Source organism: Cebus imitator, unplaced genomic scaffold, assembly GCF_001604975.1.
Source record: "Cebus imitator isolate Cc_AM_T3 unplaced genomic scaffold, Cebus_imitator-1.0 Scaffold128, whole genome shotgun sequence".
NCBI classification, from domain to species: domain Eukaryota; kingdom Metazoa; phylum Chordata; class Mammalia; order Primates; family Cebidae; genus Cebus; species Cebus imitator.
The window spans coordinates 1,429,984-1,444,912 of record NW_016107443.1 but is presented as its reverse complement, the minus strand read 5'-3'; the positions used below and the strand labels follow the sequence as shown (position 1 = coordinate 1,444,912).

The following is a 14,929-nucleotide window of genomic DNA, read 5'->3' as shown; positions in this document are numbered from 1 at the left end:
AAAAAGGAAAAAAAAGAAAAAGAAAAGAGTGCATCCCAGAAAAACCTGAAATAAGAAACCAACTCCTTGGTCCTCACCTCTTTTAGCCTTATCAGACACCAGGAAGGAACACCACACATTCCATTTTAGCGGCTGCAGCTAAACTGACTACAGTGAGCAACCTGTTGGAGGTCCCTACTCAGGGAGCTGAAGGCAAGTGTGTTTTGTGTTTTGGGCCCAGCACAGGGAACATGTAAAAAGTGCAAGAGCAAACTGGATTCACTGCTGCCTTTTATGCACTCTGTGAGGAAAAGGACATTCTCAACCGCACTGTATGGGACAGCTGCCTTACAAGTAGTAAAGAACCAAGCCTTTCTGTGTGTCTTCTTACTGCCATGTATCAGAATTTCTGTTTCTGGGACCAGGCACAGTGGCTCATGCCTGTAATCCCAGCACTTTGGGAGGCTGAGGTGGGCAGATCACCTGAGGTCAGGAGTTCGAGACCAACCTGGCTAACACGGTGAAACCTAGTCTCTACTAAAATTATAAAAATTAGCTGGGCATAGTGGCGCATACCTGTAATTCCAGCTATTTGGGTGGCTGAGGCACAAGAGTCATGTGAACCCAGGAGGCAGAGGTTGCAGTGAGCCGAGATCATGCCACTGCACTCCAGCCTGGGTGACAGAGTGAGACTCTGCCTCAAAAAAAGAATTTCTGGGATTATGGAAGATCAGGGAAATGAACCAAATATCTTTTAGGACAAGGGACAGTAAGGCCCCTTCAGACAACCTAGATGGACCCCGCCTTCTCTGGTTTCTGTTTGGTGCTAGGGAAGACATTTTCTCAAGGGCTTCTAGGTCAGACATACTCTGTGAAGGAAAGACTGTGCTTGGGGGAAGGATGTCCATTGGAATGTCAGCAACAATTTTAGCTTACCTTCCCACCATGACAGATTTCATACCCTTCGGGCTTACATTCATGAGACCTGATGATCATCTTCAACTGGAATTTATTAAGAATCTTGGAAGTAATATCTGGTCCAAAATAGCAGCCCCCTCCTCGACCCGTATTTGGAAAACAGCCTTTTTTGCCTCTGGGATCACTCCACAGAATATCAATAACCTTGGAACAAGAAACCAGATTTGGCTATAACTTACAAATGAGAGTATATCTTTCTAGATTCCAACTTATTTGCCAGAAATATTAACCCAAGGTATCCCAAAGTACTTCTCATTCTTCCTTAAAAATTGTTTCAGGCTTGGCATGGTGGCTCACATCTGTAATCCCAGCACTTTGGGAGGCCAGGGTGGGAGGATTACTTGAGGCCAGGAGTTCAACCCCACCCCGGGCAACATGGTGAGACTTCATCTCTACAAAAAATACAAAACTTAGGCGGGCATGGTGGTACATGCCTGTAGTCTCAGCTAGCAGGGAGATGAGCTGGGAGCATCGCTTGAGCCTGGGAGGTCAAGGCTGCAGTGAGCCATGATCACTCCACTGCACTCCAGCCTGGGTGACAGATGGAGACCCTGTCTCAAAAAAAACCAAAAACCAAAAAACAGCACTGTTTCATACTCATCTCCTCCATAAACAGTCAATACAGCAATAGCAATAACCAAGAATCAGCTCTTGTCCCCCGCTTTAAAAATTCCATCACAATTGTTTGACAATTGTGGAAGCTACAAGGTTCTCTTCTCTTAAAAGAACTTAATTGCCATGCTGGGTGCGGTGGCTAATTCCTGTAATCACAGTACTTTGGGAGGCAAAGATTGGCAGACCACGAGGTCAAAACTTTGAGACGGGCCTGACCAACATGGTGAAACCCCATCTCTACTAAAAATACAAAGAATTAGCCAGGCGTGGTAGCACACGTCTGCAATCCCTGCTACTTAGGAGGCTGAGGCAGGAGAATTGTTTGAACCCAGGAGGCAGAGGTTGCAGTGAGCCGAAATCGCGCTATTGTACTCCAGCCTGGGCAACCAAGACTCGATCTCAAAATGAATAAATAAATAAATAAATAAATAAGAACTTCACTGTCACATTCAGGGGAGAAATTAACTCTCCACAATGACCACACATTAGAAGTGTCTTAACATATTCAAAGAGGTAAGGTAGAGCTCCTGCTGTGGCTCAGCCAGATTTTTGTCCACTCAAGCACAAGCCTGAGGAAGCCCTTGCTGTTTCCCAACACAAATGTGGAAACCTGTTCATCTGAGGGTGTCTCCTAAAGCATCTCCTTCACCTTTTGCCCCCTCCATGATAAGTGCATTCTCAGCTTCAGCAATACATTTAGCAACTGACTAGTTTCCACAATGTGTTCTAAATCCACAAGTGTTGTATTAGTGTAACATTTCCTTTGGGGCCCCGGAGAGGCAAATGCAGGTGACATGATGTCCAGGACTAAAGATCCAAATTTTTAAGAACATTTTTCTGCCACCATATTACAGTGGCTTATGCCTGTAATCCCAGCACTTTCGGAGCTGAGTCACGAGGATTACTTGAGCCCAGGAGTTCAAGAGCAGCCTGGGTAAACATGGCGAAACCCTATCTCTACAAAAAATTAAAAAATAAACATTAGCCAGGTGTGGTGGTGCACACATGTGTTCCCAGCTACTTGGGAGGCTGAGGTGAGAGGACTGCTTGAGCCCAGGATGTTGAGGCTGCAGTGAGCCATGTTCATGCCACTGCACTGCAGCCTGGGTAACAGAGCAAGACACCATCTCAAAAAAAAAAAACCAAAATAATATTTTTCATAAAAATTGGAAGCTTCCTCTTTGTGGTTCTCATTTATCTGTAATGTTTCTTCTTTTATTTTTTGTGACAGAGTCTCGCTCTGTCGCCCAGACTGGAGTGCAGTGGCATGATCTCAGCTCACTGCAACCTCTCCCTCCCAGGTTCAAGTGGTTTTCCTGCCTCAGCCTCCCAAATAGCTGTGATTGAAAAGGCGTGCTACAATTGGCAACAAAAGCCAAAATAGACAAATGGGACCTAATCAAACTCCACAGCTTCTGCACAGCAAAAGAAACAGTCATTAGAGTGAATCAGCAACCAACAGAATGGGAAAATTTTTTTGTAATGTACCCATCCAACAAAGGGCTGATATCTAGAATCTACAAAGAACTAAAACAGATTTACAAGAAAAAAACAAACAAGCCCATTCAAAAGTGGGCAAAGGACATGAACAGACACTTTACAAAAGAAGACATACATGAGGCCAACAAATATGAAAAAATGCTCATCATCGCTGGTCATTAGAGAAACGCAAATCAAAACTACATTGAGATACCATCTCACGCCAGTTAGAATGGCGATCATTAAAAAATCTGGAGACAACAGATGCTGGAGAGGATGTGGAGAAATAGGAGCACTTTTACACTGTTGGTGGGAGTGTAAATTAGTTCAACCATTGTGGAAGACAGTGTGGCGATTCCTCAAGGACCTAGAAATAGAAATTCCATTTGACCCAGCAATCCCATTACTGGGTATATATCTAAAGGATTATCAATTGTTCTACTATAAGGACACATGCACCCGAATGTTCATTGCAGCACTGTTTACAATAGCAAAGACCTGGAACCAACCCAAATGCCCATCGATGATAGACTGGACAGGGAAAATGTGGCACATATACACCATGGAATACTATGCAGCCCATAAAAAACGATGAGTTCGTGTCCTTTGTAGGGACATGGATGAACCTGGAAATCATCATTCTCAGCAAACTGACACAAGAACAGAAAATCAAACACTGCATGTTCTCACTCATAGGTGGGTGTGGAACAATGAGAACACATGGACACAGGGAGGGGAGCATCACACACTGGGGTCTGCTGGGGGGAAATAGGGGAGGGACAGTGGGGGGTGGAGAGTTGGGGAAAGATAGTATGGGGAGAAATGCCAGATATAGGTGATGGGGAGGAAGGCAGCACATCACACTGTCATGTGTGTACCTATGCAACAATCTTGCATGTACCCCGAAACCTAAAATGCAATAAAAAAAATAATAAATAATAAAAATAATAAAAACAAAAAGAAAAGAAAAAGAAAAAGCGTGCTACAACACCTAGCTAATTTTTTGTACTTTTGGTAGAGACAGGGTTTCACATGGTGGCCAGGCTGGTCTCGAACTCCTGACCTCAGGTGATCCTCCCACCTGGGCCTCCCAAAGTGCTGGCATTACAGATGTGAGCCACCACACCAGGCTTTAATGTTTCTTTATTGAAACTTCTGTAAGAGCTAAAAGAGTAGTGAGAGAAACTCTCTCTGCCATTAAAGTTATGCTACCTTGAAAATCTTCTCTGGGTCTCACTTTTGAGATCTTTAGAACCAGGCATTTGGGCCAGCTGACCTGTAAAGTACCTAAAAGTTCTAACAGACTGATTCTAACGGTCTATATTTTCCACGTTTCTTTTGAGTGCATGAAAAAGCACGCATGTGAAGTTGTGCCATTATTCTAGTGGGTCCTACTCAGGTCGGAGAAGAGGACCAGAAACTGCTGCACATGATTGTATGCCCATTTATAAGACTGGTATGGAAGAGGAGCTAGAAATAAGTGAGGAAAAGGGCAGTGAGGTGGAGAGGAGAGCAGAACTGGCAGGAGAGCTATCCTGGAATGGTAAGCACCTGGTCAGAGCTAGAGAAAAGAGAAACCTTGCACAGGCCCCGCATCAGATACCTGCAGAGCTTTTGATGATTGAAGTGACAGTTAAAACCACCCAAAGAAGGGTCAGCCCAGGGGGCTCCTTTCTCCCCACTGAATTCAAAATTAGCACAACCCTACTCTATGAATAAATATGATGGAACCCCTTTACTTTGCTGGTGTTTATGACAAAAATCACACATGCATTTTAAACTGAGTCAAATCTGGCTCTTACAACATGATGTCATGTTTGAGGGACATGGTTTGACCTGTAATATAATGATGGACGGAATATGGAAATCAAGGCATTGTGCTTTATTAGGAGGGGATTAAGTTTTCAATTTCTACATGGGATGCAAATCATTTATAGCCAAAATTACCCCTAGGAAACCTCTTAAGTTACACTTAATGTATACAGTCACCCCTCAGTATCCAAGGGGGACTGGTTCCAGGACCACCTCCTACATCCAGGATGCTAAAGTCTGTGGATGCTTAAGTCCCTTGTATAAAATGGCATAGTATTTGCATATAACCCACACACATCCTCCTGTCTACAAACTGTCCCTGATTTTCAGTTTCACAATGGTGCAAAAGCAACCAGCATTCAATAAGCTCCTTGACATGATGGAATCATGTCCAGATAAACCCATAAGTCAAAGAGCATGTGTACTTTAAATCACCTCTAGATTACTTATAATGCCTACTATAATGCAAGTGCTATGTAAATAGTTGTTATACCATATTTTAAAATTTATATTATATTGTATTGTTATATTGTTTTCTTGGGTTTTTTTTCCAAATATTTTCAATCTGTGGTTGGTTGAATCCACAACGCAGAATGCGTGGATATGGAGGGTTGACTGTACATGATTGTATGTATACAACCCTATACAATCATATGGATATGTGTACTGCATTGGTTTAAAGGACATGTGTAAAGAAAACAAAACAAACAAAAAAAACAATCATATGGATACGTGAATATTTTATATATGTGATAAACTATATGAAAATAAAATTTTCTAGTATTTTTCTCCTTTTTTGCCATATGCAATAATTGAAATTTACAGAAATTCAATGTATGTATGATGGGACTCTGTTAAACTACAATAAGCACTGGCCAAGGAGTTCGCACTTTAAGTAATTACCCAAGTCACCTTGGTCAAATTGCTTAACACATTCAGGCCTTAGTCATCATCAAAGAAATGAGGAAGAGATATCTAACACTCATTTTTATTTGATTCTAAGTCATAAGGCGTAACAGTTTTTAAGAACTGAGCTTGTCCTTCAGAATGTATTCCATGAGTTCTGGATTTCTTTTTTCTGTCTAGAAATCATTTACTTGGCTAGGTTTACCTAGATCGTAGTGGTACTGCAGGATTAATTCCAAATCTCACAAACGTGCATAAAGGCCCCTTTGTTGGTCAAACAAATTCCTCAGTAGAAACCATCTCTTTCATCTCAGCTACACATTATCCTCTGAACTGCAGGTGCCTTGGGGTGATCACTGCATGAAAGACTAATTCTTTTTTTTTGTTTAGTTTTTTTTTCTTTTTTTTGCCAAAAACCACAGAGAATATACCAAGTAACTAATTAATTCTTTACAGCAGTCTTTCCTGAAAATTTTCAAACCAAAAAATGGGAACGTTTTACTGAATTACAGCTTTTATATAACCTGGTCAACAAAAATCTATGTGTGTGTCAGCCTTTTAAATCTCCTCAATCTAAAATAAATCCTTCAAGAAGTACCTTGTGCATGTCTGCAGTTCTAAGTAATCCAATCTCCAAAAGTGTGCTTTGAGGGAGAGTTAATAGCTCTGGAAGGTGTATCCGAATGATTTTCTTCTAAAACAATACTATAGACTCACTATCCTTTAGTATTTTCCCTTAATTATATGTCCTCCCTTCCAGCTTTTGACAATGTCATTTTATTTAAATAAATTAATTTTTTGAGACAGAGTTTCGTTCATTGTCACCCAGGCTGGAGTGCAATGGTGCGATCTCAGCTCACTGCAACTTACGCCTCCTGGGTTCAAGCAATTCTCCTGCTTTAGCCTCCTGAGTAGCTGGGATTACAGGCAAGTGCCACCATGCCCAGCTAGACCATGTCATTTTAAAAGCTATGCTCAGCCCAAACCTTCCAGCCAAGTACCTCGATTTCTTAGATTTCTTTCTTTCTTTTCTTCTTTTCTGAGACAGAGTCTCACTCTGTCACACAGGCTGGAGTGCAGTGGTGCAATCTCGGATCACTGCAACCTCTTCCTCCTGGGTTCAAGCAATTCTCTGCCTCCACAGTAGCTGGGATTGCTGGTGCCTGCCACCACGCCCAGCTATTTTTTTGTATTTTTAGTAGAGTCGGGGTTTCACCATATTGGCCAGGCTGGTCTCGAACTCCTGACCTCGTGATCCACCTGCCTTGGTCTCCCAAAGTGCTGGGATTACAGGTATGAGCCACCGTGCCCAGCCAGATTTCTTTAGATGCCTTCCTCCTGCTCCCTGTCTACCCTCTAGGCCTCATTGAATGAGGGCTAACTAAAGTAGGTCAAGTCCTTCCTGAGACCGCCTATCACTCTCAAGTATCCCTTCAGAAAAGGCAAGGACATTTGATTCAACTTCAGGATCAAATCCTACTCTACTGCTCCCTGACTAGCCAAGAGACCTCAATCAAGTCATTTCCCTCTTGGGAGCCTCCTCAATGCAGCTGACTGAGTTACTTAAAATTGAAATTTTGGCTGGGCGCCATGGCTCATGCCTATAATCCCAGCACTTTGGGAGGCAGAGGCGGAAGGATCCCTTGAGCCCAGGAGTTCAACACCAGTCTGGGCAATATAGTGAGACCTCGTCTCTACAAAAAATCAAAAAATGAGGTGGGAGAATCACTTGAGCCCAGGGGTCAGGGTTGCAATGAGCCATAATTGTACTACTGCACTCCCACCTGGTCTACAGGAGTGAGACCCTGTCTCAAAAAAATAAAAAATTGCAATTTTGTTCCAAAATCCAGTTTTCCTGTTCTCCCTAACTCTGCTCTAGTTTTGATTTTTCCCACAGAACTTATCACTTATCATATCATTTACTTATTATCATATTGTTTATCATCTAACTCCTCCCCCTCAAATGTAAGCTCTGCAAGGTAATTTGGTCATTGACATCTTTATTTGGTCATTGACATTTCCCAGAAGTCTAGAACAGTGTCTGATACATAATAGGTGCTCAATTAAATACATGTTAAATGAATGAATAAAGAGAAGGGAGTCATTCAGGCTATAAATAATTAAAATTATTTTTGAAACCTCTCTGGCCTCTCTCGCCTTGTAAGTCTGTCTTAAAGACTATTCATCTCTGTACAGTGACTTAACTCTGATTAAATATATCCCCACATTTCAGTGAACATAAGGGAAAATTTAAACTATAGCACTCTGCCAAGAATGATGAATTTCCATGACTACAAGACAAAATAAAGAGTATATGATCTTTATACAAAATAGCTCACAGATATTAAGAAATGAAAGTAATTATGAGCTCTCTTTTTATCTGGAAATTTCTGCTGTAGCATAACTTATGTGTGTGTTTATCCACTATGTACCAGGAACTGAGGAAAGAAAATTAGGGGCACAACTGAAATGATTAAACATCAGAAATGAGGTTCTGGCCCATTTTACCCAACGCCAACTCCAATCATGTATGTGGGGTCTGCAAGTTGCTGTGTCTCTATCGTTGTGGGAGCGGGAGGTTCCACTGCAGAATAACGAGCCCCAGTCTCCTCTTTCCCACTTCTTTTATTTATTTATATTTATATTTATTTATTTCTCTCCCACTTCTTAATGCTCTACCTCATCTAGGCTTCCAGAGGCCACAATTTTCTTTTTGTGCAACTCCAATTTCTTTAGCATTATTTTCTTTATTCACCATAATCCTAGAAGAGCTTGTTCTAACCTTCAGTCTTTGGGATTTGGATGTCAAATCCCAAGGTTTAAGGAGGCATACTTTCCTACTTGCTTGCCTCTCATGCTTACTTGCTTTTTAAATATTTTGGATGCACAGCCAATGATGAATTCCATTTCTCCCTCTGTCCCTCTCCCCGCCTCTCTCTGTCCTCATTGATTAAGGTATGTTTTATACCAGAAATCACATTTTAGTCAACATTTTCAGCAATCAAGGTATAAGGGTGCCAAATCAAGAAACAGAGATTTCTTTAACCGTTACTGAAGGGAAGGAAGAAATTCACCACTGTTTGGTAATTGTTAATTACGTTTTCCAGCTACAGATGTAACTGACATCATGCGGGCATGTGTCTATGTGTACTTGTGAGCACAGGTATGAAAATGTAAGTATGAGTATTTATATCTGAAAAAGAAAGCTACTTATTATGGTCATGATTCTATCTACAGGAAGGACAATTTTATCATTAAGCATTAGTCCATTTCCAATAATCTTATTTCAACTCTTTCAGAACTGGAAACCTGAAGAAAAGTCTACAAAAGACCTTTCTAAGAGGTCATAACATTCCTATCTAAAAAGTTGAAAAACAGTGTTCTGGGCCAGGCGTGGTGGTTCATGCCTATAATCCCAGCACTTTGGGAGGCTGAGGCAGGCTGACTACAGGCATGCACCACCACACCCTGGAGTGGAGATCAGGAATTCAAGGCCAGCCTGACCAATAGGGTGAAATTGAGTCTCTACTGAAAATACAAAAATTAGCAGGGCGTGGTGGCATGTGCCTGTAATCCCAGCTACTCTGGAGGCTGAGACAGAAGAATTGCTTGAACCTGGGAGGTGGAAGTTGTGGTGAGCCAAGATTGCACTATTGCACTCCCACCTGGGCAACAAACGAGACTCCATCTCCAAAAAACAAACAAACAAAAAACTAAAAAAAAGCCCCAGTGTTCTGTAACATCTTTTCCTACAGTGGGAAACATGGTATGACCTAGCAGTTTAACAGTGAGAAGTTTAGAGTCCAACAAATTTGGAATCAAATCCAGACCCATCATTTAGCAAGTTATTCAACTTATGTGAGCTTCAGTGGCCTCTCTTAGGAAAAAGGAATAATATTGCCCACGTCATCAGGTTGCTTTGAGGATTTAATGAGATAATACACATGCTGTTATTCTTAAGAACTCATCCCTGCCATATGGGGTAAAAACTGACAGGAAAGCAGTTAAAATGTAGGACTGGAAATTTAGAAAAACGCCAAATTTCACCAAGATAAATGAGCAAGAGTACTCAGGAGTGATCAATACATAATGGATGAATGAATGGGAGGAATATTTATAGATCTTACTACATGCCCGAAGCTGCCAGAGGCTCCAGACACGCAGCTCCAGGATATGCACACTGTCACAAAGATGAGTACATGGCTTATTGCCTTTACATCCTTGTTTATAGATGTACTCAGTACCGTTCTCAAAATGACAAACATAATGACAAGAACGGCAGTCTTAGGGGCTTGGCAGACCCTCTCTCCAGTGAAATAACTATTTAACTTGTGAACATCTTTTTTTTTTTTTAAGACAGGGTCCCACTGTGTTGCCCAGGCTGGAGTGCAGTGGCGTGATCTCAGTTCACTGCAGCCTCCGCCTCCTGGGTTCAAGCTATGCTCCTGCTTTGGCCTCCTGAGTAGCTGGGACTACAGGCATGCACCACCAAGCCCAGCTAATTTTTGTGCTTTTTTTTTTTATACGGACTTTCGCTCTTGTTGCCCAGGCTGGAGTGCAATGACACGATCTCAAGTCACTGCAATGTCTGCCTCCTGGCTTCAAGCAATTCTCCTGCCTCAGCCTCCCGAGTAGCTGGGATTACAGGCGTGAGCCACCGTGCCTGGCCCTATTTTTGTACTTTTTGTAGAGATGGTGTTTCGTCAGGTTGCCAAGGCTGGTCTCCAACTCCTGGGCTCAAACAATCCACCCACCTCAGCCTCCTAAAGTGCTGGGATTACAGGCGTGAGCCACCACACCTAGCAGAACATCACTTAAAAAAATTAAAAACTGTTAAAGCCACTGGACATTGTCCTAATGGCATACAGCATGTGGAGAAACATTTAAGAAAACTTACTAAATTTTGATACCAACAGAGAGAGTCTGTGGCATGTGAGCCGTGATCTACTCTAACTCCCTTCACGGATCAGTGTGAAGGATGCTCTTCTTCAAGTGGACGCATCCAAGACGGGTCTCCTCCTTCCCCCAGCTCCCAGCAGAGGGCTACGGTTTTGCCTCAGAAGGAGCAAGCTGATGGTCATCCCTCATGCCCCCCAGCTCTGCATTACAGAAGCTGGATTCCAGGCAAGCACAGCAGAGAGGACTGGGGTTCACTTCCCTCACTCATTGGGCAGAAGCCCTATGGTAGGTATGGCAGCCTGCAAATGCTAGACCCCAACTGCACCCATGCTTGTGCAGCCATGAGGAGGTGCCATGCCAGGAAGGTCAAGCCAAGAAGACCAGGGGCTATTATCCCTGCCCACCACCCTACTTGTGGAACGAGGCGGTCACTTGAGTAGAAGTGGGCCACTGCCCCTGCTCCAAGCTGCAGTGCAACGGCACAGAGGTTTGGCCCAGGGGCAAAGGCAGGTCAAGAACAGAGCACTGCCACTCTGCCTAAAGGGGACTGGCCTTATTGGGCACTGAGTAAAAGGAAGTTAATGCATAAAGGCACTATTGAAAACAATGGAGATGTTGGGAGTAAGCATTTATGAGGAGGATGGTCCCGCTGAGATGCTAGTAACAACAGTACACCAGCTAAAAGAAATTTAACAGACTGAATCAGGGAAAGGAGAGATGAGAAAAGAGCCTTCGGGGAGGTCGGAGTAAGCCTCCAACATGGTCAAAGCCCTGCCCCTGCTAAGGGGTCTAACTTTATTTGATCCGACTGTAGAGCAATCTGTGGGCCAGGGCATTGATAAAAAACAATCGAGCAATCAGCTAGCAATTAGGGAAGGCTAACAGCTGGGACTACTTCAATGGAGGCAGATGGGTCAGAAGCTTAAAGAAGAGATCAGGGAAAGAGAAGGTCAAAGAGAGCCCAATTAAAACCACAGCAGCCCTGGTGGTCCTGGTGGGCATGCATGCATGCCCAAGGCAACACTCTGTGAAGAGTGACATCAGAGGCGGCACGCTGAAGGGGAATAGATTTCACTGAACTAGTCCAGACAAGTCACTCAGCAAACAAACAAAAAACAATAACAACAAGCCCCAGAGGGGCATGGGATTAACTACCTAGGGTTACTACAATGTAAGATTACAAGACAAGCAAAGAAAAAACTGACTCATATAGGGGAAGCAGGCAATAAAAACTGCTTTTGAAGGGACTAGACGTTGACTTAGCAGACAAAGATTTCAAAGCAACTATTATAAATATGTTCAGAGACATATATAAAACACTCCACCCAATAAGAGTGAAATATATAGTCTTCTAAAGTGCACATGGAGCATTCTCCAGGATAAACCATATGCTAGGCCACAAAAAAAGCCTCAACAAATTTTAAAAGGATTTACCAAAAAAAGAAAAAAGTTTAAAAGGAATTTGAATCAGGCAAAGCATGTGTTCCCTGACCACAATCAAATTAAATTTGAAATCAATAAAAGAAAGAAATATGGGGAATTCATAAATATGTAGAAATTAAATAACACTACTAAATAACAGATAAGTTAAATAAATCACAAGGATATTTAGAATATACTATTGGAAATAAAAGCCCAACATAGCAAAACTCTTTTTTAAGTCAGCAGCAATTGTTTAATAACATCGCAAACTTAAGGGATGGAGCTAAAGCAGTACTTAGAGGGAAATTTGTATCTTTATTAAAAAATAAAAAAGATCTTAAATCAATAATATTACCTCCTAAAGAAACTATAAAAAGAAGAGCAAAGTAAACCTAAAACAAGCAGAAGGAAGGAAATGATAAAGATTACGAGGCAGGAAAATAGGGTCTGGAGGCAGGGAACACAAGGCCAATTCACACTTCTGCTATAACAGGAAACCTCTTCTCAATAGGGCTTACACTGCAAATCACTTTGTAACTTTACTTCATCCTCTCCATTTACATAGGGTGTACCCCAAGTAACCAGTGGAATCCTCTAGGGGATATTTAAACTCCCCAGAATTCAGTAACTGGGACTTTGAGTTCCTGTGCTTGGTCTGCTCCCAGCACTGTGGCGTGTACTGTCATTTCAATAAAACCCCTCATTCCTTCCTTGCTTTGTTTGTGTGTTTTGTCCAATTCCTTGTTCAAGACACTAAGAATCTGGACACCCATCACCGTTAATATATTTTGGTGAGCCAGCCAGGAAGAGGAGGTAAGCCCAAAGTTTGGGACTCATTTTCTTTCCTCCCCCCCCCGCCCTTCCTTTCCAACCCGGGACTCATGGAAGTCAGTGAAACTAAGGGGTGTCTACGTGGAGAGGCCTGACTGCCACTGCTGGTTTGCTTAAGGGACCAGGGTCTTTTCATTTTTTTATTTCTCTCATTCTATTTCAGTCTTTGAGCAGCTGTTTCTTAATAGTTCCTTGGAAATTAAGGGCAACTGGCAGGGGTCACTCCCCAGTACTGCCATACTGCCTGAAGGAATGGGAATAACTGCCTTGCCTGGAAGGGGGAAGGACTTTTTTTTCTTTTTAAAAAATATTTTCTGCACATAGTCCCTCATTCTTACCTGCATTGCAGCTCAGAGCAAACTCACACTTGATTCAGGAGACTTAAACCTTCTTTTCCTATTCTTAATTCTTCCCTAATCATACTCTACTGGCTAAGGAACAAAAAGGCCTATCCAGCATCCAGTTCTTACCACAGTTCATGGCTATTCTTACAACGTTCATAGCAGGCTCTGGAGGGAACACATGCAAAGTGGCACCAGTGCCCACCTAAGTAATGCCAGAGATGTCTGGAACTCTAAGGTTGGACTCCACAGGAGGGCGCTCCTGGGGATCCTGAGGACCTCAACCTGCCCAAAGGGGATGCCCTTGGCAGAGGTTCTGAGATGTAGTATTTTTTTTTTTTTTTTGAGATGGAGTCTTATTCTGTGGCCAAGGCTGGAGTGTAGTGGCAGGATCTCAGCTCACTGCAACCTCTGCCACCTGGGTTCAAGTGATTCTCCTGCCTCAGCCTCCCAAGTAGCTGGGAATACAGGAGCCTGCCACCGCACCTGGCTAATTTTTATAGTTTCTTTTTAGTAGAGATGGGGTTTCAACATTTTGGCCAGGCTGGTCTTGAATCCCTGACCTTAGGATCCACCTGCCTCAGCCTCCCAAAACGCTGGGATTACAGGTGTGAGCCACCGTGTCTGGCCCTGAGTCTCGTATTAAACCCTCCTTAGACTCTTCTCTTGCAGTTGCAATGCTGCTTGGCCCAAAATTGTTTAGAATCTGAAGTGTACCGGTCTAATGGGAAAGTGAGGTGGCATTGCATGTATCCAGGCTTTTGTGCTGCTGTTCTAAGCAAGGGGCCTGGTTAACGTGTGGTGCCCTCCTTTGGTACTGCTTGGCCCCAGTGCTCCTAGGAGCCTGGGAAGGTTTTAAAAAAAATCAAACTGCCATGGAAACTGCTTTACCCGAAATTTTGGTTCACAGCCTTCCTTGAATTATCTATTGGGGCAAAGTAAAACCAGCAAGCTATATTGCTGTCTCATGGCTAAGGTTCCAAGCTACTGGATCTTTGTTATGTGGGTGTATACATGTCTAAATGTGTTTATTTGTATGTACACTTATTGTAATGTGTTGTGTCTACTAAATTGGCTTATAAGTAAAAGTGCACTCATAAATTAGGTAAGTCTAAGCACTTCAAGTTCATGTGACTTAAGTATAACTTTACTAAAGAATCTAGCTTTAAAATTATTGGTGGAATAAAAATAGGCCTTCAGAATTGTCAGCATACATTTTGTCTAAATTTTATGTTTGTCTTTGCTAGATATTTTAAAATGTCAGTGTTAATTCAAGCTGGGAGTTGCTGAGGGCCAGCCTGGCTCCCATTCTATTCAAAGTCTCATAACTGATTGCTTCCTTTGGAAAGGCTAATCAGAAACTCAAAATAAGGCAACAGTTTGTCTCCCACCTGTGATCTAAGCCAAACCAATGTTCATTTTACATATGTTGATTGATGTCTACTGTCTCCCTTGTTAAAAGTAAAAGTTGGCCAGGTGCGGGTGGCTCATGCCTGTAATCCCAGCCCTTTGGGAAGCCAAGGTGGGCAGATCACCTGAGATTGGGAGCTCAAGACCAGCCTGGTCAACAATGGAGAAACCCCACCGCTACTAAAAATACAAAATTAGTCAGGCGTGGTGGCACGTGCCTGTAATCCCAGCTACTTGGGAGACTGAGGCAGGAGAAT

General features: G+C 42.6%; 1 protein-coding gene across 1 annotated transcript in view; it reads right to left on the bottom strand.

The window, feature by feature from the left end:
* The window catches only part of PPEF1 (protein phosphatase with EF-hand domain 1), a 157,839-nt gene that overhangs the window by 19,258 nt on the left and 123,652 nt on the right, over window positions 1–14,929 (bottom strand). Inside the window, exon 14 of the mRNA XM_037742816.1 lies at window positions 916–1,101. Within this exon, the coding sequence (XP_037598744.1) occupies window positions 916–1,101 (186 nt within the window). The remainder of the gene's footprint in view (window positions 1–915; window positions 1,102–14,929) is intronic.